General features: G+C 33.1%; 3 protein-coding genes across 5 annotated transcripts; 2 read left to right on the plus strand and 1 right to left on the minus strand.

Annotated features, from left to right (window-relative positions):
• Nucleotides 1–9,625: 9,625 nt before the first annotated feature.
• Nucleotides 9,626–10,548, plus strand: LOC102627202 (uncharacterized protein At5g65660). The gene is made up of 2 exons (XM_006466305.4): nucleotides 9,626–10,050; nucleotides 10,159–10,548. Exons 1-2 carry the CDS (start codon nucleotides 9,823–9,825, stop codon nucleotides 10,324–10,326), a joined length of 396 nt encoding a protein of 131 aa, XP_006466368.2. The 5' UTR covers nucleotides 9,626–9,822; the 3' UTR covers nucleotides 10,327–10,548.
• Nucleotides 10,549–15,750: 5,202 nt separating this feature from the next.
• On the plus strand, nucleotides 15,751–19,914 carry LOC102626932 (uncharacterized). 3 transcript variants are annotated; one of them, XM_025100404.2, is made up of 3 exons: nucleotides 15,751–16,651; nucleotides 17,796–18,537; nucleotides 19,613–19,914. In XM_025100404.2, exons 1-3 carry the CDS (start codon nucleotides 15,980–15,982, stop codon nucleotides 19,660–19,662), a joined length of 1,464 nt encoding a protein of 487 aa, XP_024956172.2. In that variant the 5' UTR covers nucleotides 15,751–15,979; the 3' UTR covers nucleotides 19,663–19,914. The 3 variants fall into 3 exon arrangements, with proteins under 3 accessions (XP_024956172.2, XP_006466367.3, XP_052299902.1); XM_006466304.4 differs by lacking the exon at nucleotides 19,613–19,914 and adding an exon at nucleotides 18,993–19,282 and having other exon boundaries at nucleotides 15,753–16,651; XM_052443942.1 differs by lacking the exon at nucleotides 19,613–19,914 and adding an exon at nucleotides 19,292–19,606 and having other exon boundaries at nucleotides 15,754–16,651.
• Nucleotides 19,915–20,468: 554 nt separating this feature from the next.
• LOC102626641 (transcription factor bHLH61) lies at nucleotides 20,469–22,171 on the minus strand. The gene is made up of 4 exons (XM_006466303.4): nucleotides 21,349–22,171; nucleotides 21,093–21,260; nucleotides 20,805–20,972; nucleotides 20,469–20,699 (listed from the first exon to the last, which is right to left on the minus strand). The coding sequence occupies exons 1-4, from the start codon at nucleotides 21,985–21,987 to the stop codon at nucleotides 20,613–20,615; spliced, it is 1,062 nt and encodes a 353-aa protein (XP_006466366.2). The 5' UTR covers nucleotides 21,988–22,171; the 3' UTR covers nucleotides 20,469–20,612.
• Nucleotides 22,172–24,438: the final 2,267 nt, after the last annotated feature.

Here is a 24,438-nt window from a genome sequence, read left to right on the forward strand (position 1 = left end):
CTTGATAAAATTCACCATTCTTATTTATCCTCTTCGAACTTTAAATCAATGACTTCTTTCTTTCAATAAAAAAAGAAAAAAAGAAAAAATTCATTTTCTTCTTTCTTGATTAAGGTTTTACATGCTCGGAATTCATAATTTTATATAAATTTACCCTAATCATTTGAAATATTTTATCATGAAGCCCAAGGAATTAGTCTATTGTTTTTCCCCTTAAAAGAAAAAAAGAAAGACTTCTCGTCCTAACGAATAAAGTGCTGATAGTTAAAAAACTATAATTGTCTTTCAAATCAATAACATTAGGAGGATCAAGTATACACATTTAACACGATATTCTTTTACATGGTTGAGGAAAAAAGTTAGTATTGTTTATGTTGTCCATGCATGTGGTTGTCACGTATTATGACTAGGAATGGCAATGGGCACCGCTCGCAGTGGGTTTGCCATTACCAAACCCAAACCCACATAAAATTTAAATTACCAAACTCACCTGCAATCCGCATCGGGTTTTATTTTTTATTTTAAAAAATTCACCCGCAGCGGGTTTTGATAATTACCAAACCCGCAATGGTACTCGACAGATTTTTTGTGGGTTTCCGTATTTAAAATCACAAATGTTTAATATATAAATTTATAATAATAACCTCAAATTCCATATAACATACTCAATTTTATATTTAAACAATGTAAATGAAAAATTAAAATTTAAACATCAATCCAACACAAATTCTCAAATTTAAGTATAAATTACACAAATCTATTTAAAAAACACAAACTAGTATTTAAAAATAATAATTACATTTCATATTATCATTTAAAACAAGCTCCAAGAGAATATATTCATTTCATTCACCACCATAAGCACCCATCCAACACAATGCCTACAATAATAATTGAGATTAATATTTACAAATACTAATTCGAAGAAAAAAATTATAATAATAAAACAATTCATGTATTAAGTTAATGAAAAATAATATATATAAAATTATAATAGATATATAATAAGCATTAGTTTTTTTCTTAGAAATATTAACAAAATAAAATTAACGGTTAAAATAATAGATTATACTGAAGATTATCAAATATGAATTTTTTTTATTAAAAAATTCTTATTTGTAAAGTAAAGATTATCAAATATAGAATTTATATTAAGAAAACAAATCTTAATTTTTGGATGGGTGGGGCCATTTGAATTTGTAAATTCCTCTCTACACCCATTTAAAAATATAAATTCATTATTAAAAATTAAAAAATTAAATATCTCAACATTACTCTTCAATAATCTCTTTCTTTCTTTACCTTACAATTGCATATTCTCTCTATACTCTCACATTCCATATGCTAAATACTCAATTTTACTCTCTTTTAAATTTATTTTTTTAGTCTTTTTTTGTAGATCATGATCTCTATATCATGCTTTCTATATATAAGAACTTTTTTTCTTGATAATTATTAGCCTATGTGTTTAGTCCAAATTAATTTATTGATATTTATTAACTTTCATTACTGATAAAAATTTGTTGATATTCAAAATTTAAATAATGAGTTTTTTTACTCTTAGTTTGTAATATCAAATATTTGCAACAAAAATAATATATTTAAATGAATTTATGAGATTTTGTGAAATTGAGATGAGAAAAACAAGAAAGGATGAATAAGTAATTTTATTAAAATTTATTTAGATAATAAAATTATAAATTAAAAAAGTTTGTAGAAAGAAAATTGGTGATTAAAATCGCTGACCATTTTTGGATAATTATGAATGTGAATAATAATAGAAAGACGCCTAAAAATTATGTTTACTTACATAGATAATTTAAAAACTATGCCTACTTACATACATAACTTAAAATTTAAGGTCCCATGAGAATTGAGATTGAAATTTAATGAGCTGCTTATTTCATAATTTTTGAAAAAATAATATTTGATAAATTTTGTAAAAATATGCTTATTTTATAATTTTCTCCATTTTGAGTTTTTGACAGTAATTTTTAGAAGCATATAGGGGTTTGCTTTTAATAAACAGCTTATTAAATAGTCACCACACTTTTTTAAAGTTTCTATTATAATTTTATTATTTTAATAAAAAAATAATTTTCCCATCACAATAAAATTAGAGCTATAATGACTATATGTTCTCTTCAATATCAAAGTTTTGATCCCGTAAGTTCATATTTTTTATATTTTACTTTTATTTTCTATTATAAGATTCAATAAGACTTGCATACGACTTCGTAAATTTTCTTTAAGCTGTGAACAATTTCATATGAAAGTTAAGTATTACTTTTAAAATCAATTTCATAATATGACCTTTAACATTCAATCTATTTATATTTTTGTATAATTATGGTGCTTATTGCAAGAAGTTTAATGTTAATGTAAACATTATATGAATTATGTATTAGTATAAAATTTTATTATATAATAAGAAGGTAAACATTATTAAACATGCTATAAAAAATAAAAGGTAATTTAAATTTATATCAATTTTGGTCATTATATAATAAAAATAATACTTTTATAACAAAATTTACTAAATGCATGTACATTGCTTTTCAAATTTACAATAAGCGTAATAACACAATTTACTAAACATTGACTTGCTTTTTAATTAGTAGCTTATTTTAATCAACCACTACAATTCCAATTTGGTCCTAATCTTGAAAATCTTAAGGAATAATTATTAATAATTAGTATATTAATGAATAAATGCATAAAATTAGGGCCTCTTAAAAAAATTAGGTCTTAGGTAACGAGCTATTTTGCCTATTCTTAAAGCCAAAAAATTACTCATAAATAACGAATGCAAACTCGTGTTTTATGAGATATGGACACCTAAACTTGTAAAAAACTATAATTTACATATTCTCAAAACTTAAAAGACCGAAATTTATAAGTGCACAGTAATTTGTTTATAATTAAAAAACTAATAATAAATTTTCTAGCCTAATTTGTTTGTAGTCCATGTACAATGGTAATATTTGAATGATTGCGTTGACTTCAAACTTTGAAACCAAAAAAAAAAAGGTAGGAAGAATGTATCGGGAGGGGGGGGGGGGGGGGGGGGGGGGAAGGACTAACAAGAATGAAAAGATAGGCATAAATAAATGCATGAAATAATGAATGTTGCGGGAGGAAAGCGACGGTGGCTACCTCTGTTATTTTAGAAATTAAATAAGTATATGCCCCAACCTTAGTAGTATTATTATTCATCGACAGATTTTGAGGGCCTGTGCCGCGACAAAGGGACCCAATGCCGGACGTCCTCCGCTTTTGCCGCTCACTTTATATCAACTACGGTTAGCAAAAGAAAACGTTAACCATGGTTACGTTGGACTAGAATAATTAAAGTTCCAGCGAATTGTACACTCTGATTTTCCCGAAGCTTAATCAGAGCCGCGGGATTTTTTTTTCTCCCCCATTGAGAGGTCGACACGCGACATCACTTTTTTGGAAGCTTTGCTGACAGTAGTTTCTGTGACTGAAGGGGCGCTAGGGGAGGATCAAACTTCAAATGGGCAGTAAGGGTTGGACCCCACTCTAGCGCGCTCACGCTGCCGTGCGATAGATGGATAGCTCACTGTTCACGTGCAATAGGATGCGTACGTAGTACGTACCTGTGATCATAGATCATATTGTCGTCCTCTACGGTTTTGACTTGACGCCACGATGGATAACGCGTTGGAATCTGATTTTTGGTTCGGGGGACGCGTGTCGGATCCAAACCCAATTTTTAAGTATCAAATTCCAAAAACCAAAAGCATCCGCTTTCTTTTTTCTTTTCTCTTTCTGGGCCTGGGCCCAAACGTGATGAAGTCTTTTCAATATTATCAATATGGGCCACCTACTCTACGACTATAATCACCAAGCTGCACACTTGCTCATCGTAATGGTAAGAGGATCAACAAAAGATTCTTTTTAATTTTACTGTTTAAATAGTAAATGCTTATTTGTTTATTACCATAAAGAAGAGTAGTCAATGAAAAAATAAGTTTCCTTTTAAAAGATTTGTTTAAAAAAAAATTTATGTTTTTTTAGTCAAATTTTTTCTTCTACTAAAATAATAGCAATTATAGTACTTGTCTCTATTCAACAATGATGGGATAAACACTAATATAATATTAAATTAAAAGTTTTAAAAGACTCTTTAAATAAGATTATTCAAATAAAATTGTCTTTCTCTCTCTTTAATATAAAAAAAAAAACAGAAAAATAATCTTATTTGAGTTGTTTTTGGTGATTATGATTCGATGATTCGAACCCGATATTTGATTTTGCACCTCAACTTCTCAAGCATCCTCATTCTCTTGCGCCTCCATATTTTGCTTAATTATTATTATTATTTTTCTTTTTTTTAGGGAATCATTTTATTTTATCCTCCGGTTCTTTTGCTCAACTTTTTAGATGCTATAGGTTTAAGGGTATAAATTGTAAACGACGTTTGTTAAATGGGCTTATCATCTACGCTTGGCGAGACCCATGCCATGTACATTAGGAGCCCAATTCCTTGGCTGGGCAAAATTGCCATGGGGAAGAGAATCACCTGGGCGAAGGAACTTCTGACTGGTGCGCGGTCCAATAATGACCCACCATCTGATCGCTCTTATTGAGTGTTTATTTTTTATTTTTTGTGGGACCCATAGCTTTTCATTTAAATTTGTCTGTCACCTGTGGCAGATAAGTTTTGTCCATGGTCATGAAAATAAACTATAACGTTTGGATGATTGGACTATTAATTATTAGGATTTGATTCGATTCGGTAGTACTGTTTTTTTATTTGGAATAAAATCGTATATAAATATGTTAAATTTAATTTAATGAAGTTAATATAATAATTTAAAATATATATTTTTTTAAATCATATTATTATTTGCTAACTTAATATTTAAATTTTAATATTATTGAAAATAAATAACTGCATATTTTTTATGTTTAATAGATTACATACTAGTTAAAATAAATAATTGAATTAAAATTTTGATTTAATCTTAAATTTTTTAAAAATAAAAACAAATTATTGAATAAAATTTTGATATTAGTAGAAAATTTAAATTACAAGATATCCAGTCCTATCAAAATCTATGTGAAAAGATTGGATTAATAATCTTACAGATGTTGGACTAAGATTTAGATTAATTTATTATTCTTGACATCCAAATATAACTCTAGATTAGTCTAATTTTTTTATCCTTCAAATTAGTCTAATCCCACCTTTTATTCAACATACAAACATAGTCTTATGGTTTAAAATAAAATTTCTTTTTGAAATTTATTTAACTAAATTTTTTATGGAATAAATTTGGGAGAATGTTTGTTCTGACTTATGAATAGTAATCATACCAAAGTTATATAATGTGATTAGGATTAATACTTAAGTGTCCGGATAAAAAAGAATGAAAGATGACATTTTCCATAAGTTAAACTCATAGATGTGTCCGAATCTTTATCATTGTTTTTTTTCCCACTTTAAAAACCATTTAGCCACTTTAGGAAAGAAAGCATCATTTTATCTCGACTTTTTGTTTTTGTTTTCTTTTTCACATTTGTTTGCCGATTCTTGGACTTTATAATCACTTTTCAAGCTCTGGATTAACCATGATTTTGTCACTTTAGTATTGATTACATTGTTTGTTTATCCCTTGTGCCCAAATGATGCTTAAGACTTGGCACGTCTTCATTATTATAAAGAAAGCATTTTCTTGTTGCTAGAATTATCTTTCCTATGAGCTGGCTGCCCATTTTTTATTGGCTTCATAAGTTTTTTCTCCACTAAACAATGAATTATGAATCAATTATGGCTTAAACCCAGCACAAAACCAGCATTACTGCCTGAATTGAGCATCATTTTGAGAAATTAGGTACGCACTAGCCTTGTCTCCCACAAACATATTCCATTTCGTCTCTGAAGAATGGCTACAGAGAAATACAACGTAATGCATATTTCTTCTCACCAATCACGTAAAAAGCATCGACTCTGAATTCTTCATCTTGCAGTCAAATCAATTGGTAGCAGAAGGGACGCTTCATTTCTTGACATATTAGGAATAAATTTCTACTAATTTTGCGCCACTGTACTGAGGCTGAGAAAAATGCCACTTCAACTGCTATTTATTGTACGGGCCTACCGGCTTTAATTACACTGAGTTTTTTTTGGATTAAACATTCCCATTAAACTTTAGATTAGATTTTATTTTTATTTTAATACAAGTTATTGCTTATCAATTTGATTCTGGAATAAATGGTGGGAATACAAGACTAGCGAGAGATGTCAAATGGAATTTTCTTGAGAATGCGAATAAGCCGCCTGCCAAGCTGGATATTTCGAGAATGTTTATATATCGATAGGGATGGCAAAAATCTCCACGGGGATGGGTACCCTCGGGGATTTTCCCCATTCGGGGAGGGTACGGGGATAATTTTATACTCAATTTTTTTTTCGGGGAGGGGACGGGGAAAATTTTTTACCCAACTTTTTATTCGGGGAGGGGACGGGGATGAGGTGGAATCCCCATCCCCTACCCATTTCCCCATTTTAATTTTTAATTTTATTTTTATTTTTAAAATTACTAATAAATAAATAACAAAATTATAAATATTGTTAAAAATAATAAATATCAAAATAGTTGTATGTTGGGAAAGTGGTCACCCTTTGCCGGGAATTAGTTGAAGAGTATTAATTGAAGTTTTCACCAACTGTTTATTGCTTTGATTATACTGGTAGTAGTTCTTCTACTAGATCTACAGGGGATTCTTATAAGAAAGCAACCAAATGGATGACAGGTTTTAATGATTATGTAAACAATGGAGATTGTGCAGTTGTTGCAGATGAATTAGATTCATATTTGGATGAGAAAGTTATATCTCGGATGGAAGATTTTAATATTTTGAGTTGGTGGAAGACAAATGCTAATAGGTATCCTACATTAGCTCGAATTGCTAGAGATATTTTGGCAATTCCAATTACAACAGTTGCTTCTGAATCAGCTTTTAACACTAGTGGTAGAGTTGTGAGCTCATACCATAACAAACTTCATCCAAGCACATTGGAGGCCTTAATGTGCTGTCAAAGTTGGTTACAAGCTTACAATAGCGGTATGAGTTTATTTTAATATGATTAATTTAAAATCGAAAATAAAAAATGTATTAGACTATTAATTATTCGGGGACCGGGGACCCTCGGGGATCCCCTGTTATTATTCGGGGAGGGGATGGGGATTCTCTCAAGCAATTTTGACGGGGACGGGGAGGGGACGGGGACATATGCAAAACATCGGGGATGGGTATGGGGAGATTGGTCCCCTCCCCTCCCCTCCCCATTGCCATCCCTATATATCGATACACTTTTGCATGTCCGTGCTGACTGCTGATACTTTCGTTTGTATATGAAATATCTTGTACCTGTTCTTTATAGAATCCTTCCCACAAGCAGATTTTTTTTTTTCTTCTCTAATTTAGAGCACAAAGAGAGAATGTTGATGGAGTCTTTGCGTTAAAATCAGTGTCACGGCCTTGTAGACGTTAACTCAGAGACACAGTAAGTGACAAAGGTGATAAATATGGTCCCAAAGGCAATTAATATAAAGAGGAATATAGTGCAACAAAAATTTCACAGATGTAGCAAAGCAAAGAAGGAATTTACAAAATATGAAACAGTCAAAAAGAGGGAAACTTTTACGAAATATAGTAGCAGCCCCTTCATTTTCATGGATATTGTAGGAATCCCATGGTCCCAACGACGAAAATATCTCTATAATATGTAACTGGGGATAAGGTCAGAAAGAAACAACCAATAAACTTCACATCTATGAAGGGAATAATGCCATTCCAGCAAAATCAAACACCAAATGCGCTACAGATTCATACCCTTCTTGGGAAACAAGGCAGTCTGGTGGATAAAGATTAATGACCTATGAAGACTCTAAAAACTTATGAAAATGACCTGCGTATGGTTTGGTGACTTTACTGAATGTTTTTACGAGATGGAACTATAATTTTTTTGCATTCTGAGGAAAAAATGAAAAAAAACAAAAGTAATTGGGATTACATGAACGCCCAATAGACAATGAAATCGACAAGTTTCGATCGTTTCAACAAGGTAGCTCAAAAGGTCCCCATCATAAATTTAAAAACTTGGAAATGAATCTTTTTATTTTTTCTCATGTTGCTGGGGCGAAGTGGTTTTAAGTCAAAAGAGGAGTGAAATCATATCTAGGCAATTGAAATATGAATCCCACACGGCATATCTTCTAAGATAGCAACCACTTGACTTGCTATCTAAGTATTTTGAATATGTACCAAGAAATATTGGTTATGCATTTGCAATTCTAATTGGGTGGCACTTCCAATCTTTGATTCTATCTTGTACTTTTAATCTAGCTTTACTCCATGAAACCACTTTGTCGAAAACAGCGGGAAAATGCGTGTTTGTCTATTTTCTTTCTTTTCCTTGCTCCAGTGTGTCTTTGTCCTTTAGGAGCTCAAAAGGTCAAAAAAACTTCCATGGGTGATGGCCATGGCCAGTCCCCATCTCATCAAATCCCTCTTTCAATGCCCTTTCCTCCGGTGAGAACATCAAAACCAACAAAGCAAAATCCTCTTTCTCTTCTTCTTCTTCTGCTTATCATGACTTCTGCCGTTCTTTGTGAGACCTTTTTTGAGATAAAATATGCTCTATAATTAAGATAAATAAAATAATTATTATTTTCTGAAATAAAAGTACTTTTAAATGAAAATGATTTCAATTGTAATCATTTTATCACACCATAAGTATCATCTTAATTTACAATCCTATTCCGACAACAAATTTACAAAATACTCAAAAACTAAAATTAAAAATAGGCACAAAACTTGAGCCTCAAGGAGTAGAAAAATACACGATAACCTACAACAGTAGGGGGCCATGCCATCCACTGCACGCATGATCCACTAGCAAGCAAGAAGTAAACAAAAAGTGCAAAGTAAAGCAAAATGCCAGCTAACGAGCATTGTCCAATTTCCCACTTGTGGCCTTCACGTTTCATACCCAATTTTTTGGCCATTTTACTGAACAAGCAACTGAGCAAATGAATCAATGGGAAATTGGCGTGGTGGGAGAATTCTTGTGTTCACAATGTATATAAGTAAGGGTTAAAATCTCTATAAAAATATTATGTAAATTAGTTTTAATTTTTTTAATTATAAAATGATTGGCTGAAAACAATCTTAATAATTGAGTGAAGACAATTTTCTTATAAATAACAATTAAAATTTCAGTCCTCTCTCTTTCATTGAAGACAATTTTTTTTTCAGTATATTAAATCATTTGGTATCCAAAAATTACATTGAGCCTCAACTAATTTAGATTCGAGCCAGATAAAACTACTAGAACAGTAAAATTCTCTCAACAAGTATTTAACACATATACATTTTTAAATCTCAAACTGAGAATTTTTGTTAAAATAAAATAACTCTACACCAATTGATTTACGCGCTTATGGATGAGACAGTTTTATTATAACTACCAATTGGAATCCAAGAAAAAAAAAGAAAAGCAAATGAAGCAAGCAAACCAAAGCTTCCTTCATGCTTAGCACCCAACAACGGGGCCCTACTAATTCCGTACCATGGCCCGGACATTAAATGTACCTTTACACGTACCTGAAATCCATCCTCTTTATAAATTCCTCCAATCCGCTAATCAATTTGCACTTCATTAATTATTTTCTCCAGCTTTAGCCCTTCACTAAAACTCTCTGTCTCCATATTCTGCTCTGTTCTTTCCCTTGTTACATATGATAGAAGGATCAAATTTTCCATCAAGCAATAGTGGGATTGTATGCAATGGAGAATCAGGATTTTTCACCACCCCACGGGGATGCATCTCGGCCGTCCCTTGGATTCCCTCTTGGCACAGCACTCCTCTTGATTGTCATATTCAGCTTGAGTGGCATCTTCTCCTGCTGCTACCACTGGGACAAGGTTAGATCACTCCGTCGGTCGTTCTCCGAGCATGCGGATCCCGAGGCTGACAATGAAGGATCGCCCTCAAAATCCAAGGCTGCCCACATGGTAATTTTCATTCTTCTTTCATCAAGCTGAAGTTGAAGTTAACAAACTATTGGTACAAGTGAAAGGAACTTAATCTGACCCTTTTCTTGGTTAAAATTTTGTTACCAGGATTTAAAGAAAAATCAGAGCCAAAGCTTGCCAGTGTTAATGCCAGGCGACCAGATCCCAAAGTTTATAGCATTGCCATGTCCCTGTGAGCCTCCTCGAGCCGAGAAGATTGTTGTAAAAGTGCAAAAACCGCCAAAGCTGCCACGTTTTCCGGTGCCTTTGTATTAGCAGTTACAGAGGTTGTTCACTTGGTGTATATAATCTCATATTTACAATTTAATTTAGTAAAAAGAAGAGAAAGAAATTAGCTTTTACCATCATTTTTAACCTTCCCCAGGTAGAACTTTTAGGTCATCAGTTTGTAAACCACAACATTTTCTTCATATGTAATAGTAAAACTCAGCCAATTTGAAGAGTTAAAACGCTTGCGTTTTTTCTTCTGTCTTTTAATCCACTCTCATTTAAACCCAAAGCAATATAGCTGCGTGCAATTTGTGACAATTCCGTGGATGGATTAGTGAAAATACAATCTTTGTCTGCAAGAACTGGAGTCTGGACTCTGGAGTCACAGTAAATATGATAATTAACTCGTGAACAAACTAAATTAAACCATATTGGTATTGAGTAAGTGAGGCGTATGTAAGGATCAACCTCAAGTCCCTGTCAAGGTTATTTGAAGATTGAATGCAGAAATTGCTAGTAGATAATCATTTGTTAAGATAATGCAAAGTTTTTTATTTTATTTTATTTTTTAGCCCCTGGTAATCAAATCAGGTATCTGTCCTACTTACTGATTATAAATTTGATTTATGTTGGGTTTGATGATCTCTATGTAATGTCAGGAGAACTTACAAGCAAAGCAAATGTTGTCATCTTATTAGTGCATTATTTTGAAATCAAATCATAGGTTGGTAAGCAGTGGCGGACTCAGAAACTAAAATGAGGGGGGGCTTAGTTCAAAAAATTTTATTTAACTTAGATTTTTTTAATATTCACTTAAATACATTTTAAGTCTTATAAACTCAAATTTTATTACTTTCTTTTAAATTCTAAATAATAATAGTAATAAATTATTTATTTTAAATACGTGAAAATATCATTTTTCAAATAAGTTTCCACAAAATATTTTAAAAAATAAAATAATGTGACTATTGGGATTTGAACCAAGATTTTAAAACCATCAAATAACACTCTTACCATTGAACTACAAGGTTTTTAATATATGGAAAATGTGTCCAAATTTTATTTATGTAACTTTTTTAGAAAGGGCTTGAGGTACATTTAAAAGAAAAACTAATGGCCCAAGGGGGCCGCTCCTGTGCCTTAATTGGATCCGCCCGTGTTGGTAAGACTTCTTTTCATAAACCAGGAAGGCGGAAGCTAATGCCCCCGTGATTATTTATTTGCTTTGGAAACGAAAACTGTATTTATCTTTTTTTTTCTTTTTAATTAAAGAAAAACTTTATTAAGGCCCCATTTAGTATTCAGATATAGTATCTTTTAATCTTTTATGCTATAGTTGTTAAAAAATATAATAATTACGAAATAAAAGATAATAGTGATTAATGTGTATTAAATATGAGTGTTAAATAATAATTTTGATAAAATATAAAGATATTATAAGTTTTTCTTTATACAAATGACATATCAAAATTAACTTATTGAATATTTTATTGATATAACTGCTCAATCTCAGTATTAAACAGACCTAAAAAAAACATGTTTACTCACTAAAAAATCCACTTGAGATTGAAGATGTGGTTAGACTTTAATTGTGGGCCGAGGTAGGTGTTAATACATGAGCAGCAGCAACAAATCCAATCTTGAGTTGAAAAGTGTAATCCTTACGTAATTGCACCCAAGAGTGCTAGTGTTTTAGTAGTTCGTTTACTAACCCTCTAAATCATATAATTTGTCGCCCATTTTATTCGGTGGGTTTATTTATTGGAGATCTTCGCACTAAGCGAACACCCAAAACAAAACAACGGACGCGCTGACTGACAAATAGATCAAAACTATCAGCAGAAAACATTAGTAAAAAAAAAAAAAAAAAGCAAATTCATCCAGCTCTTGCATTACATCTGTACAAGAGAGAATGGGCCATGGTCAAAATTAGATATCAAAATCATGGGAGATTTTGTGGAAATTTGAAGATACAAGTAATCTCTTTACACGTCATGATTTAGGAAAAGTGGTGCCGCAACAAAGAAGGCCCACAATGATTATATTCAAACACTCATGATCCGCACAGGGACACTATCTTTCATGACCTAATTTCCCTGTTTCGACATGCTAATTAAGTTGCCTTTTCACTCTTTTTTTTTTTTTTTTTATAACACCAGTACTAGTACTACTAGCAGTTTGTACTAGTTCCGTGATGATGCGCTGATATTTGTCTGTCATCGACAACGGCAACGCCGATTTGATTGACCCTCCTTTATCCATCAGAAGTGGGCGCTCACTACGTATTCGTCCCCACCGACTGTCCATATTCATCAATACTAAGAATTAAATTCTCAGTTTGGATCTTTCGGGCACCCGTTTCAAACATCTGCCCTCACGTTTGAAGAAACTACAAATAATACTTGCTTGTTTTAATTCAATTATCATCCGTTTCTTCATCGAGCAGGGCAGCTGGTAGTGTTTGTGGAAAATTGGACTCTGCCGCAAAGTACGTACGCCAACCTTGATGACTTGGATGCCATGTAAGCTTGGAGCTGTTATCTGACTCAGCAAATGAAGATGACTCACGGAATGACAGAACAAGGGTTGAATCATTGTCATTGATTTGCTAAAATCTTGCCTATATTATTGTGTTGTTCATTTGTTGTTCCCTCTGGATTCAACCATTAATTATTATTGTGTTTGTGTACATATTATTGTGTTGTTCATTTGTTGAATCATTATCTGACTCTGCTGCAAAAAATGCCCTCTATTTGTTGTTCCCTCTGGATTGAACCATTAATTATTTTGGATCATTTATAGTCACAGCTATACGTTATACAAACTTTAATTACCAGAAAAACTGCATTTTGCAATTTAAATTATTATATATTGTGCATGGTGCAAAGTTTCCTTGTTTTTCTTCTTAATTTTTCTTAATATATTTCCCGTCTTTTCAGCAAAATATGGGAAATTATCCAACCTTTAATCTTTTTTTTTTCTTAATGACCTCATTTATTGATCTATATTATTTATGAATCAAGATTCTCTCATGATATGATCATATCATGAGCAAATAACTCAATCATTAATTGGTTGTTAATAAATAAAAAGTAGAAGAAGTTAAATTTTATCCATACACTACCACTAAAAGACACATGTCAAAAGATCATTAAAAACTCAGTAATGCTCAGATAAGGAGAGGATCATGTTCCATTAACTATACAAGGACATATAAAATAAATACAGCAACACTGATTCATGTGTGTATAATAATTTTCTGGTTAGGAATTTTAAAGTGCGGAAGAGTTTATAAAATATTTGTAGGGTTTTAAACGCTTACAACTTGAAACGCTTAAATCGCACGATTTATGTGTTCTCCCAAACATTCCCACATTTTAAAATTTTAGATTGGAACATTTATATATATAATAGATAAAAATACAATATAATAAATGTGTTTGAACCTGTTTTTAGGTAAGAGATAGTACACGATAAAATTTATCATACCTTCTTTGTTAGTTTAAGTGTAGACATTATCCGTGTTTTCTTTTTTGGCAATGATTTTTTTTTTTTTTTGGTTTGAAGTAAATGTAGAACAACCATTTTTTTTTTTTAAAAAAAATATTAATAAACTATTTGTGCGCGTAGTAATTTTGTCTCTATTTTAAAGAAAGTGTCAATGTTTGCAGAAAAGAAGTACTTCAGTGGGATTCCCCTTAGGTGCAACAGTGGCACCATAGCCTGATCCACTTCAGTGTTATATACATACGCTAGTATTGAATTTGAAAAATTGAAAAATAATAAACCATCAAAATAACTAAATGAAAAATTATCTTTAGACCATGTGACTCTCAAGTCTAAACTAAGTTCCCCAAGGGATCGATCACACCATATTATAAGAGACGGAACTTTTGGTCACCATACAGCATGAATCTCGTATAAAAAATTCGATCCTACCGCATTTTATGAAGCTCAACGCCCAAAATTGTAACTTAAATTTTGTCTTTCCCAATCAACAAAACACAAATGTGGTTTCCCTTATTTTATTATATATATATTTTTTAAAAATATATAATAAAAAGTAGGGTTTATATAATTGTACGGATGATAAGCGGTCCATGAGATGGGGCCCGTATCATCACCAAAATCACACGGTGATGGATCCTTCTCAGACGACAATATCTGGTGCGTTCTTAGTGGTCTTATCTCAACAGTGCCTTTATGACGCCATTATGTTTGTTATTGCAATGTGGCGCCAGCGGGAAAAGATTGTTATCTTAATCAATTGTTTAAGTCTTAAAACTCATTCGTCACTTTAATCATAGCGACGTGACATTAATAATTTACAAATCAAAAAGCATTAGAGAGGTTGATTTTGTTGGATCTCGATGGCTACTTACTAGTATATATCTTCTAAACACCATCGAACTAAGATTAATTAACTCTTCATAGTAGTTAATTTTTTTTTTTTTTTAAAAAAACTGTTGAATATTCTTAACAGCAGTATTATTTGCAATTAATCGCTGAAGACGGCTCAGCGGAGATCGAATTGCCATTAATATTGGGTATTTGCCCGTAGCTGGAGAGGCTGATGCGTTGATGTTGATGTGGCGGGGGTGTTTAAACCACAAGAAAATGGCCCAAAGCAATTAGCTTCCTTCTTTATAGTTTATATGATGAGTAGTAGTAGTTGTAGTGGAATTCCCATGTAAATTGTTAGGTACGTGACATAAGAGATTCATTACTTTTCCCCTTTTTTTTTTTTTTTTTTTATAATATCTTTTCTGATCCCCAGGCCTTTCTTTTTTCTTTATTTCTTATGGTACACGACGGATTAGCCAAACAGATGATGCTGATGCACATACAATCACAATTGAAAGCATCCAAAAATGCTCTCCAAGCTTGCGTATAGATATTAGCTTAGTTTGTTAGATTCTGTAAGCTAAATCATGTGAGATTCTCATTATTTAAACAATAAAAGTTATTATACTCAGCCACTCACAAATCGCTATGTTAGGAAGATAAGACGACTTTTTTCTTCAACTGCTCGCTCATTTGTGATTCAAGTGAATAAAAAACACATATCACCTTATAAATTTGGTGATACTGTGGTTTGTATGGTTTTTTTTTTCCCTCAAAACTTTTAAATAATAGTAAAGATTGTATAATTTTTTCATCATGTATGTAATTGAATCAATTTAACTAATTGGGTTCTAACCTATAATAGTTAGTGTTTACCAAATATTATAATACTGTAACTTTTAAACTACCAACTACTCAATATCAATACAAAACACGGCCTGAATTTTTTGACACTTTTAAGTACTCTTATCAAAGTCAAAGACATTAATGTTTAAAATTATTTTTCACTGTATAATTGGCTTTAATCAGTGTGCATGGATGCTGATTATAAATTATACAATAATTATTATGGATAGGTTACAACTTGCAAAATCAAAATGGTAGATGACAGGGCATCAGAATAAAAGTGGCCTTACAAAAAGGCCCATTGTATTTTCGAAGCCCATAATGAAGCAATGGCGTTAGGCCTAAGCCTGCCCCGTAAGACGTCGTCAATCGTGATCGATCGAAGTCGAAGCTTTTGCTTTTCTAACAACGAGAGGAGTCCTAAGTCCCAACCATTTCAAAATTTGAACAGTGGATCCTTAATCTCGTTTTCCCTCCCAAAAGTCAAATCCCCCAAGTGTTTGTGAAAATGTCGAAGAGAAACTCCATCATCAACACGGAGCTACGCACGCCTCTCCGTAGATCTGCTAGGCTCCTCCACAACCAGACGATCACACCAGAGCCACAAAACCCAAAAACCTGCAAGTCCAAACCCACAACCAATCGCTTACAGTCATCAAATTCTCACCCCAAACCTCATAAAGATTTCCCCAAAACAAAAACATCTCTTGTTAGTGGGTTGAGACGATCTCCAAGATTGAACAATGGGGTTGATGTATCGCAGAGTCTTAGGCGGTCCCCAAGGTTTTCTAATCAGCAGAATGCTGAGGTACTTGTCAAGAAGAGGACTGGTAGTGATGATAAAGTCAAGAAATCGATAGTTTGCGATTCGAAAAATAAGAGGAAAGCCAAATGTGAAGTGGGTGTGGGCTCTGGCTCTTCCTCTTGTGAGCAAATGGAAGTGATTAGATCTGGTGTTGTGTTAGGTTTGAAGGCAGTTAAAGAAAACGGAGAAAGAAAGGTGAGAGATGTGGTGAAAGGAAGTGGAGAGATTAATGTTTGTAGAAAAAGAAAACAGGTTGAGGAAGGTAAAGTGAGCGGCAAAATTCGAGAGTGGACAAAAGAACAGGAAGTGGCATTGCAAAGAGCTTATTTTGCAACGAAGCCAACTCCTAGTTTTTGGAAGAAGGTTTCTAAGCTGGTAATGATATTTTCTTATACTCATTTTTGGTATAGTTACACTTTCCTTGGAATATAAACGAATAAAACTGATGCTACTCGGCAATAGCTTGCTTTGTATTTATTAGTTGTTATTTATTAGGTAAAATACAATTATAAGTAGTATAATCGTATAAATTAATATTTTTCAAAAAATTGAGGTCTTCAAACTGATGCAGTGGGCAATTGATTGATCAGTTATTTTATGCTGGAAAAATTAGAGTTCGGGTCATAGGTTCGAGTGACGAATTTTAGAGTTACTACTTTTTTTGATATATTTTATTATAAGCTCAACATTAAAATTCTTGGGTTTGCAACAGCACGCCAAGATTGTGTTTAAAATGCATTTAAACTCTATATTCCTTGAACTCTTTTTATATCTACTTCCAGTTATAGCAGACAAATGAGAGGGTCTAATGAAGTTTCCACCTCTTTTTTGTTGTTAGCAGACTCAACATTGTGATGCTTACTGTTTGGACTTTTCTTTACTTTGTTTGACTCTAGTAGAAAGAACCCTCTTCAAACACAAACAAATTAGTGACCAAGTCAGACGTGATTTCAACCCGCTGAATCTCAACCAGGAACGTCAGCTGAACTTTGAGCACTGAATTGATTGACTCACTAATATTGAGTAGTATTTGGAGCTATCTCCACCTTCGGGTACAATAATGTTAAACCAAACCAGCTGATGGTCAAGGACCTAAACCTTTGAGATACAGGCAAGAAAATACACACATTCAAACACCTATTTTTGGCATAAAATTGTAATAGAGACTGAAAGATCGTCATTCCTCCATTGCTGAGATTAAAGAAAGCCATGTTAAATGTTGCCACATTGGTCTTTCTGTTGTACCAAAAAATTTGTCAAAAAATTGAACTGCAAATTGCAATAAGTAAATGCATTCCAAATAGTCAGAAAAACAAGTAGAAATGATGAAGTGACTTCTAATTTTCTTATGATTTTTTGTTTTTATTTTGTAACTTTGCAATTTGGTCATAGGAAACTTAAGATATGGTCAGATAAGAACTATGTAACTTCATATGGACAAGCAGTTCGTACTTGCAACAATTTTCTTTTGCTAGTATCAATTGTGAGCATATTTTATAGTTGTTTGAAATCAATTCAGGTGCCTGGAAAGTCTGCACAGGACTGCTTTGATAAAATCCACTCTGACCACATAACCCCACCTCAAGCTCAGCCTCAATCAAGAGCAAACAAAATAAACTCATCACCCCTTAAACATTTTTCACTCTCGGCGAGCAAACTGCTTAAACCTACTGAACTGAAGATTAAAAGGTCAAGTAAGCGGAAGAGTCATCTTGTACAGAAAATGGTCAGACATTTGTTGCAAAAGAATTATCATATGGATCCAGGTTATGAAGCAGATCTCTTCTCAGTCCTTGAGCCTAATATCAATCCATCTACTCAAGTTACTGAGCAGAATGGTTTAGTTTCCTCCCCAAAGCATTTACAGGAAAAGCAGGAATTTCTTCAGAAATGCCATGAGAGACCATCAGAACATAAAAAGCCCCTTACAAAATCAAGTGATTCATGCGGGAAGCCTCTTGTTAGTCCGCCAGTACTGAAGCCGGTCAAAAACAGGGCTTTACATGAGAAGTATCTTGACCAATTACTTGGTCGGGAAGCTAAGAGAAAGGCAGCATCTGCACGGGCAGAAAGATTAATTCCTGGGAAAGAGAATAGAGGGGTGATTGATAGTCAGAAAATAGATGTCATCAGAGCGGCAAAAAGTGCCTTGGTGACTGATGCAAGAAATGTTATTACCCAGCTCCAGCATCTCAATGAGAACAGCATGAGCAACTCTTCTGATTTTTGCTGTGATGGTATTGACAATGATGATGATGAAGGTGAAGTTGAACTTTAACCTTTTTTTTTTTTAATCTTTTAGGCTTGTCTTTAACTGTATCACATTTCTTGAAATGTAGCTGTTCTTCAGCATACTAATTGTAGTTGCCTTAGCATTGGCCCATAGTTAGGTTCTTGCTTCCTTTAAATTTGTTTCATATGATCTTGCAGATAATTTTTTTAAACTGCAAATAATGTATTCAGTCATTGCTAATTTAGGAGTAGTTTCACATTATTCCAGTGTATTTGATTGAATTTTCAGGATGATTGTTGCAGGATTGGTTGCATTTATGTGAGATATGCAAATATGTTACTGTAACTGACAAAATTTCTTGATCTGTCTGACAAATTGAATGCCATGATCTACGTTTTGTAGTTTATTGTAATCTTAGGCTTCAAGATGCATGAATTCACAATAAAATGTTGATGTTCTTGCTCATAAGATTCTTACTTGCAGATGGACAAGATCATAGTTTTCTAAAAATATAGGAAGAACAGGACATCTCTATCACTGCTCAATTCCCACAAGATTTGACTCCAGTTTCTATCTTTCACTGCATTGTGGTTTATTCTTTTTATAGGCACCTTATCATGTTTAGAAAGCTAAAGTAACATATTTAGGCTACTCAGGTCAGAACTGTTACATTATTTGTTAAGCTGAAACCATAGCTTTGAGGCTTCAGATGCCCTCATGGGGTGGTATTGGTTTCCAGAAGATGACAGGAATTCTGCTTGATAACCACTAGTTTTCTGTAGACTGTTAAGAAGGTAAATATTCCCAAAATAACAACAGATGCCACCAGCACCATTCAGACTGCCATTGCATATCGATGTCCACATTTTTTGAATCCAGACCAGCGACTCATGATGTGAAGGGTTGGTAGTTGAGTTCTAATAAAATGCGGATATTTATACGAGGGAAAGAGTACATATATGGATATACTGTTAAGGTGCTTAGTTTGCCTACCCCATGCAACTAGACCAAATGCAGCTCGTCCACTGTAATTAATTGTCACATATTTCCTATTTTGAATCACAGTTGTAATAGCATAGCTTAAAAAGTTTCCATTTCTGCAGCTGGTTGGCCTCCTCTCCCCAATGTAACCGCAAATGAGCAGCCATATTGAGTAGGAAACTCAAGGCATTATCATTCCATGTAAAATAAAGATCTCATGCTAAGATCGGTAGTTTAAGCAATTTCTTTTCATCGTTGAACAGAATTACATTGAACCTGCTCGAGAACTCTCTCCCTAATCTTTTCTGTGTAACAAGATAAAAGTTAGATACTTCTATGAAGTAATTTCGGTAACAATACTTGTCATAACAACAACGAAGGCGACTACTTCTGTTCTTGTGGCCGTGAATTAGAAGTTTTCCTTGTCAATGTTATTATTAAACCAGAACTTATTTTTAAGTTCATTGGCTTTCTTCATTGGATCAGTGATTTAATCATTCAAATTAAAAAAAGGAATGGAGCTTTCATGAGCTATGGTTGTTATTTTCCAGAAAAAATACTCGCAGCTTTTGGAGGTGTTTGCAAAATGTGTCTAATTATTATTGTTTGCATTTTCCCTCTCCAGGTAAGTACCTATCGTCGCTGTCACGATTTCTGTAATTATCAATGTTATTCCAGCAATACTTCTAGATTCAGGACCAGCAGGCTCCTACATTTGAACCTAATTTCAATTATTGATGAGGTTACATGTGATGTAGCAAAAAGACACCAATAATTAATCGATTGATTAGCCCCTAAATTCTGCTCTTATATGCCGGAAACATTCAAAAATCATTAAAAATTATACCCGAAAATTCCATTTTTCAAATATATTATTTGATTAACAATAGAGAATGAGACAATGATGCTTGTATTAAAAGATAAGTTAATTTGGATTGGATAATCCCTAATAACAGGTTGTGATATGGATCTGAATCATCTTATGAATGTTAAATGCTTATTTTAATAGAAAAATTTTATTACAATTTCTCACTTGTAGAATTCCTGGAAGAACAAACTTAGAAGAAATAACTAATTTTCAGGATTTGTCAAGCGACAAAACTTATTTTCCGACGCTACCCTCTACAGACATTTTCCTCCATAGCCTGCATTACTGAACAATGCTTGCTTTATCTCTTCAGAACTTAACAATGTCCTCCGCTCAGCTGCCTAAAACCAGTTCGAGATATAAGAAAATACAAGCATGTACATTGTTGACACAACATCAATCCATCAAGATTTCTTTAAAATGGGGAAAAAAAAACAAAAACTTACCTCTGAACATGATGCTTGTAATGAAAAATCATTGAAGCAACTTATAACACACTGTTGAATCTCTAGGCCTAGAACCTCTAACGTGTTTACTGTTGATAGCAACAATCCTGGCTTGGATGAACAGCAAATATCGATCCGGGTGTCGATCTCTCTCCTTTCCACATCAAACTGCAAGTCAAGGCATCGGGAAATTTTAAAAAAAAAATAGACGCATCAGACATGGATTAAGTACTAACATGCCATTTTATGTTTTGCTTTAAAGGTCTTGATCTGCAATTATATTTATACCTTGGGGGAATTTCTCACCGAGGCTTCATTTGACTTGAGCTCTGTGAATTTGCCAATTAAGAGTTGGTTTGCACCCAATTCTGTTTCTTCTTCTTGCAACTTATTGATTCTCTCCAGAAGCTCTTTCAAGTAATCAATGGTATCTCCAAGTATAGATGTTCTGTCCATCTGCCAATATTCATTACATATTAATGAAAGTGAAAAAGAACAAAATGAGACAATTTACAAATTAGGTTTAACAACAAACAAACATTACCTTGCTGATCTTGGGAACTATTGATCTGAGCATGGAAAGGCGGTCATTTAAGCGCTTTCTTCGTCTCCTTTCAGCCATTAGATTCTTTGAAGGCTGCCCTTCTAACTTCTTATTCTTTCTCTTTCTATCTACACACAAACCCATATTGAAACCTTGATTAGTAATGTTGCTAGTGGCTTGTTCAATCTCAGCACAGCTACTTTTTGTCTCTTCAAAGCTATGATTTTGATGAAGATGATCACTGCTACGCAGACAAAGCTGATCATGATCTTCCTCAACAACCATTGGCGGGTACTCTTCTTGAGCTGATGGAAATGAAGGTATCTCATTCTTTGTGTATGATGACGTGTCAACCTCTGGAACTGTGAATCCATCAACAAAAGGGTGGTAGCCTTGATGTAGGTGATCAGTGAAAGGAGGACACTCAAAACTAGCTTCTGATGGAGCAGCTGAAAACCCCACAAATGAAGAAGGATTTGATGCAGCAGCAGCTAAAGTCGAACTCTCATCAAGAGAATCAAGGATCCATCCACTGGGCAAATACTCGTTCAATCCACCTGAAAAACTTGACCATGCGTCTCTTCTTGCAATTGGTGGAGCTAGCAATTCTTCCAAGAAACCATGTTGAGTGAGCTCCATTTCTCCCGGTTCTTTTTTCTCTATGAAGAGATAATAATCTTGAGAGAAAGCTGAATAATATGTTTGTTGCACCAAGTTGAAGGAATATATATTATATGATGATCATATGGTAAATTTTTTTATAAGATATGAGCAAATTATTAAATGCATTTTAGTATGTGTTACAGTGTATTGTTGAGTGTAACAGCACATTACTGTAAAGTGTAAACCTAAGATTGAAATGGAATCTGCCTTTTTTTTTTTTCTTTTTCCCCCTTTTCTCAAGGTGAATTTATGTCTTTTTCACCGAAATTATCAATCAGACAAATTAAATATTTATTAATCCCTTTGCCCAGAAAGCTTTGACCCACAAATCTGTCTCAATCGGGAAAAAAAATGCATGGAGTTTAGCCTCACACACTGTCAGGGTTTTTGTTTAATTAATATTTAATATCTTCTTAAATATTCACAATTGTTTTAAAAAATAAATACCCTCATCCCCTTCTGCAGGTTAAGGGAACAAAAAATACTCTAAACCGAGGCTTAGTCGGCTTAAACGGTGGAGTTCAATGTTTTTTTTTTTTTTTTTGAGAAGGAGTTCAATGTTTTTCTTTGTTTCTCGAAAAATTAAAAAAAAAAACTGTTTTAATAATATTTAGGTTTGTAAATGATGCTTGAATTATATTTTACTCGAGTCTTTATTATAAAAATCATCCCTTAATATTACGTTGTAGAAATTAAAAAAAAAAAAAAAAGATCTCTAGAAAAGATTTCATTGTTGTACTTCTTTTGTGTGTGTGTGTGTGTGTGTGTGTGTAAGAAGAAGAAGAAGAAGAAGAAGAAGCACATAATTAGAAATCCTTTTATAACTTCTCCGATTGTTTCATTGGCCTCCTTTAATTTTCAGGAAATACTAATTGCTGATACTGTGTAAATGCATGTCGTTTTAGTTCTAGATTTTGCAAAAACATTATCAAATAAAGGATTAAATCTTGCATCCTCCACATGGTGAGACAAAGAAAGTTAATTTGTTCGTTAATAGATGCTAGGAAGGCCAAAAAGGAGAAGCGCTTGCAAATGGATTAGTGAAGAAGGCTTTTCATATGAAAATGATAAATTATGTTGATGTTGAGGACACTGAATCACTGATGGAGCTTGAGTTTTGCACACAAAGATACATGAGGTGCTTTGACTCTGGGGAAGCTAGCCAGTATAGTAACACATTACCCTACAAATATTATTATTGATATCACATCTGACAAGCACATGCAAGAAAACAATGCATGAAACAAAACAAGCTGAGGCTGTAGTTGCACTACCTCGCCTTGAAAACCTAAGTTGTTTCACCTGTTTGCTGACAATGCTAGCTAGGAATGAACAAGAAGCCTGTGACTGGGTTACTTAAAATATTATTACTTACCGCGCAACTTACATCTAAACTAACAATTCCTCCGCGGGGTCCAGCTGAAGGCCGAAGTTGATCTTTGGGGCACACGGCGCAGATACATGAATATGTTACACTTTGACTTGTCTGTCTTCTTGTGTCCTTGAAAAGAGTAGTATTAATTGCTCTACGTATACTTAATGACTGTTGCATGTGAACTCCTCAAAAGCTGCTAGCTAGACAGTCCATTATTTATCTAGCTGCTAATTTTGATATTTGGATGAAAATACACGAGTATATATAATAAGAAGTGAAAATTCACTCTTACTGAGGAGGTGCTGTTCATGATGACATTATTGACAGTCCATTATTTTGCTTGGTAAGTTATTGTTTATTTTAAATACATATGTGTCTGTGCAAATATTCAGTACATGTATGCTTCGAGTGTCAGTTCAATAATGGTGGGGAGCTGAGAGACGTTTCAGCTTTAGAGGAGACTGATTTGCCTCAGCTTTTGCAACTAAATTATTTGATTGCAGTCTTCAAAAAAGATACTATTCTTTTTTTGTTTTTTTTTTCCACCATCCATTGAAGGTTAGTTGGTCCGAAGCTCTTCATCAAGAAATACATTCAAGATTTAGGTTTTTCATTTTTTAAGTTTTCAATTTTAGTTGGCGGATTGATGTGAGCAGATTTGGATCAAAATAGTCTGAGCCAATTTTGAGTGAAACGTAACTCGCACCCAGTTACCAAGTGCCCCCTCTACATAATACAATTTCAAACAATTCAGTAAATTACAATCATAGTATTCATTAACAATTTTTCTACTATTTACATTTGTCCTGTACTGATTTTTTTTTCATGTTTTGAAATTAATGTACGATAGTTTCAATATTGTTAATATTATTAAATACATACGTTTAGTTTTTTCAATGTATATATAACTAAATTATCATTCAATTAATCGTATTATTCTGTGAGATTAGGCAACAAATTTAGGGTTTACTTTCGTTACTTGTAAGTTTCTAAAATGAAGAACATAAAAGATTTTTATGTAGACAGTTTGTTAATGTTGATTATTTATCTTT

This window comes from Citrus sinensis, chromosome 7 (genome assembly GCF_022201045.2).
Source record: "Citrus sinensis cultivar Valencia sweet orange chromosome 7, DVS_A1.0, whole genome shotgun sequence".
Classification (NCBI taxonomy): domain Eukaryota; kingdom Viridiplantae; phylum Streptophyta; class Magnoliopsida; order Sapindales; family Rutaceae; genus Citrus; species Citrus sinensis.

Bases quoted from the DNA above. Each gene is read 5' to 3' on its own strand.
- LOC102627202 (XM_006466305.4), top strand. From the start codon at position 9,823: ATGGAGAATCAGGATTTTTCACCACCCCACGGGGATGCATCTCGGCCG. The intron at 10,051-10,158 runs GTAATTTTCATT...TTTTGTTACCAG, and splicing joins AATCCAAGGCTGCCCACATG to GATTTAAAGAAAAATCAGAG.
- LOC102626932 (XM_025100404.2), top strand. From the start codon at position 15,980: ATGTCGAAGAGAAACTCCATCATCAACACGGAGCTACGCACGCCTCTC. The intron at 16,652-17,795 runs GTAATGATATTT...AAATCAATTCAG, and splicing joins GGAAGAAGGTTTCTAAGCTG to GTGCCTGGAAAGTCTGCACA. The intron at 18,538-19,612 runs GTGAAGTTGAAC...CCATTTCTGCAG, and splicing joins TGACAATGATGATGATGAAG to CTGGTTGGCCTCCTCTCCCC.
- LOC102626641 (XM_006466303.4), bottom strand. From the start codon at position 21,987: ATGGAGCTCACTCAACATGGTTTCTTGGAAGAATTGCTAGCTCCACCA. The intron at 21,261-21,348 runs GTAATGTTTGTT...GAATATTGGCAG, and splicing joins TAGTTCCCAAGATCAGCAAG to ATGGACAGAACATCTATACT. The intron at 20,700-20,804 runs GTAAGTTTTTGT...AACTGGTTTTAG, and splicing joins TACAAGCATCATGTTCAGAG to GCAGCTGAGCGGAGGACATT.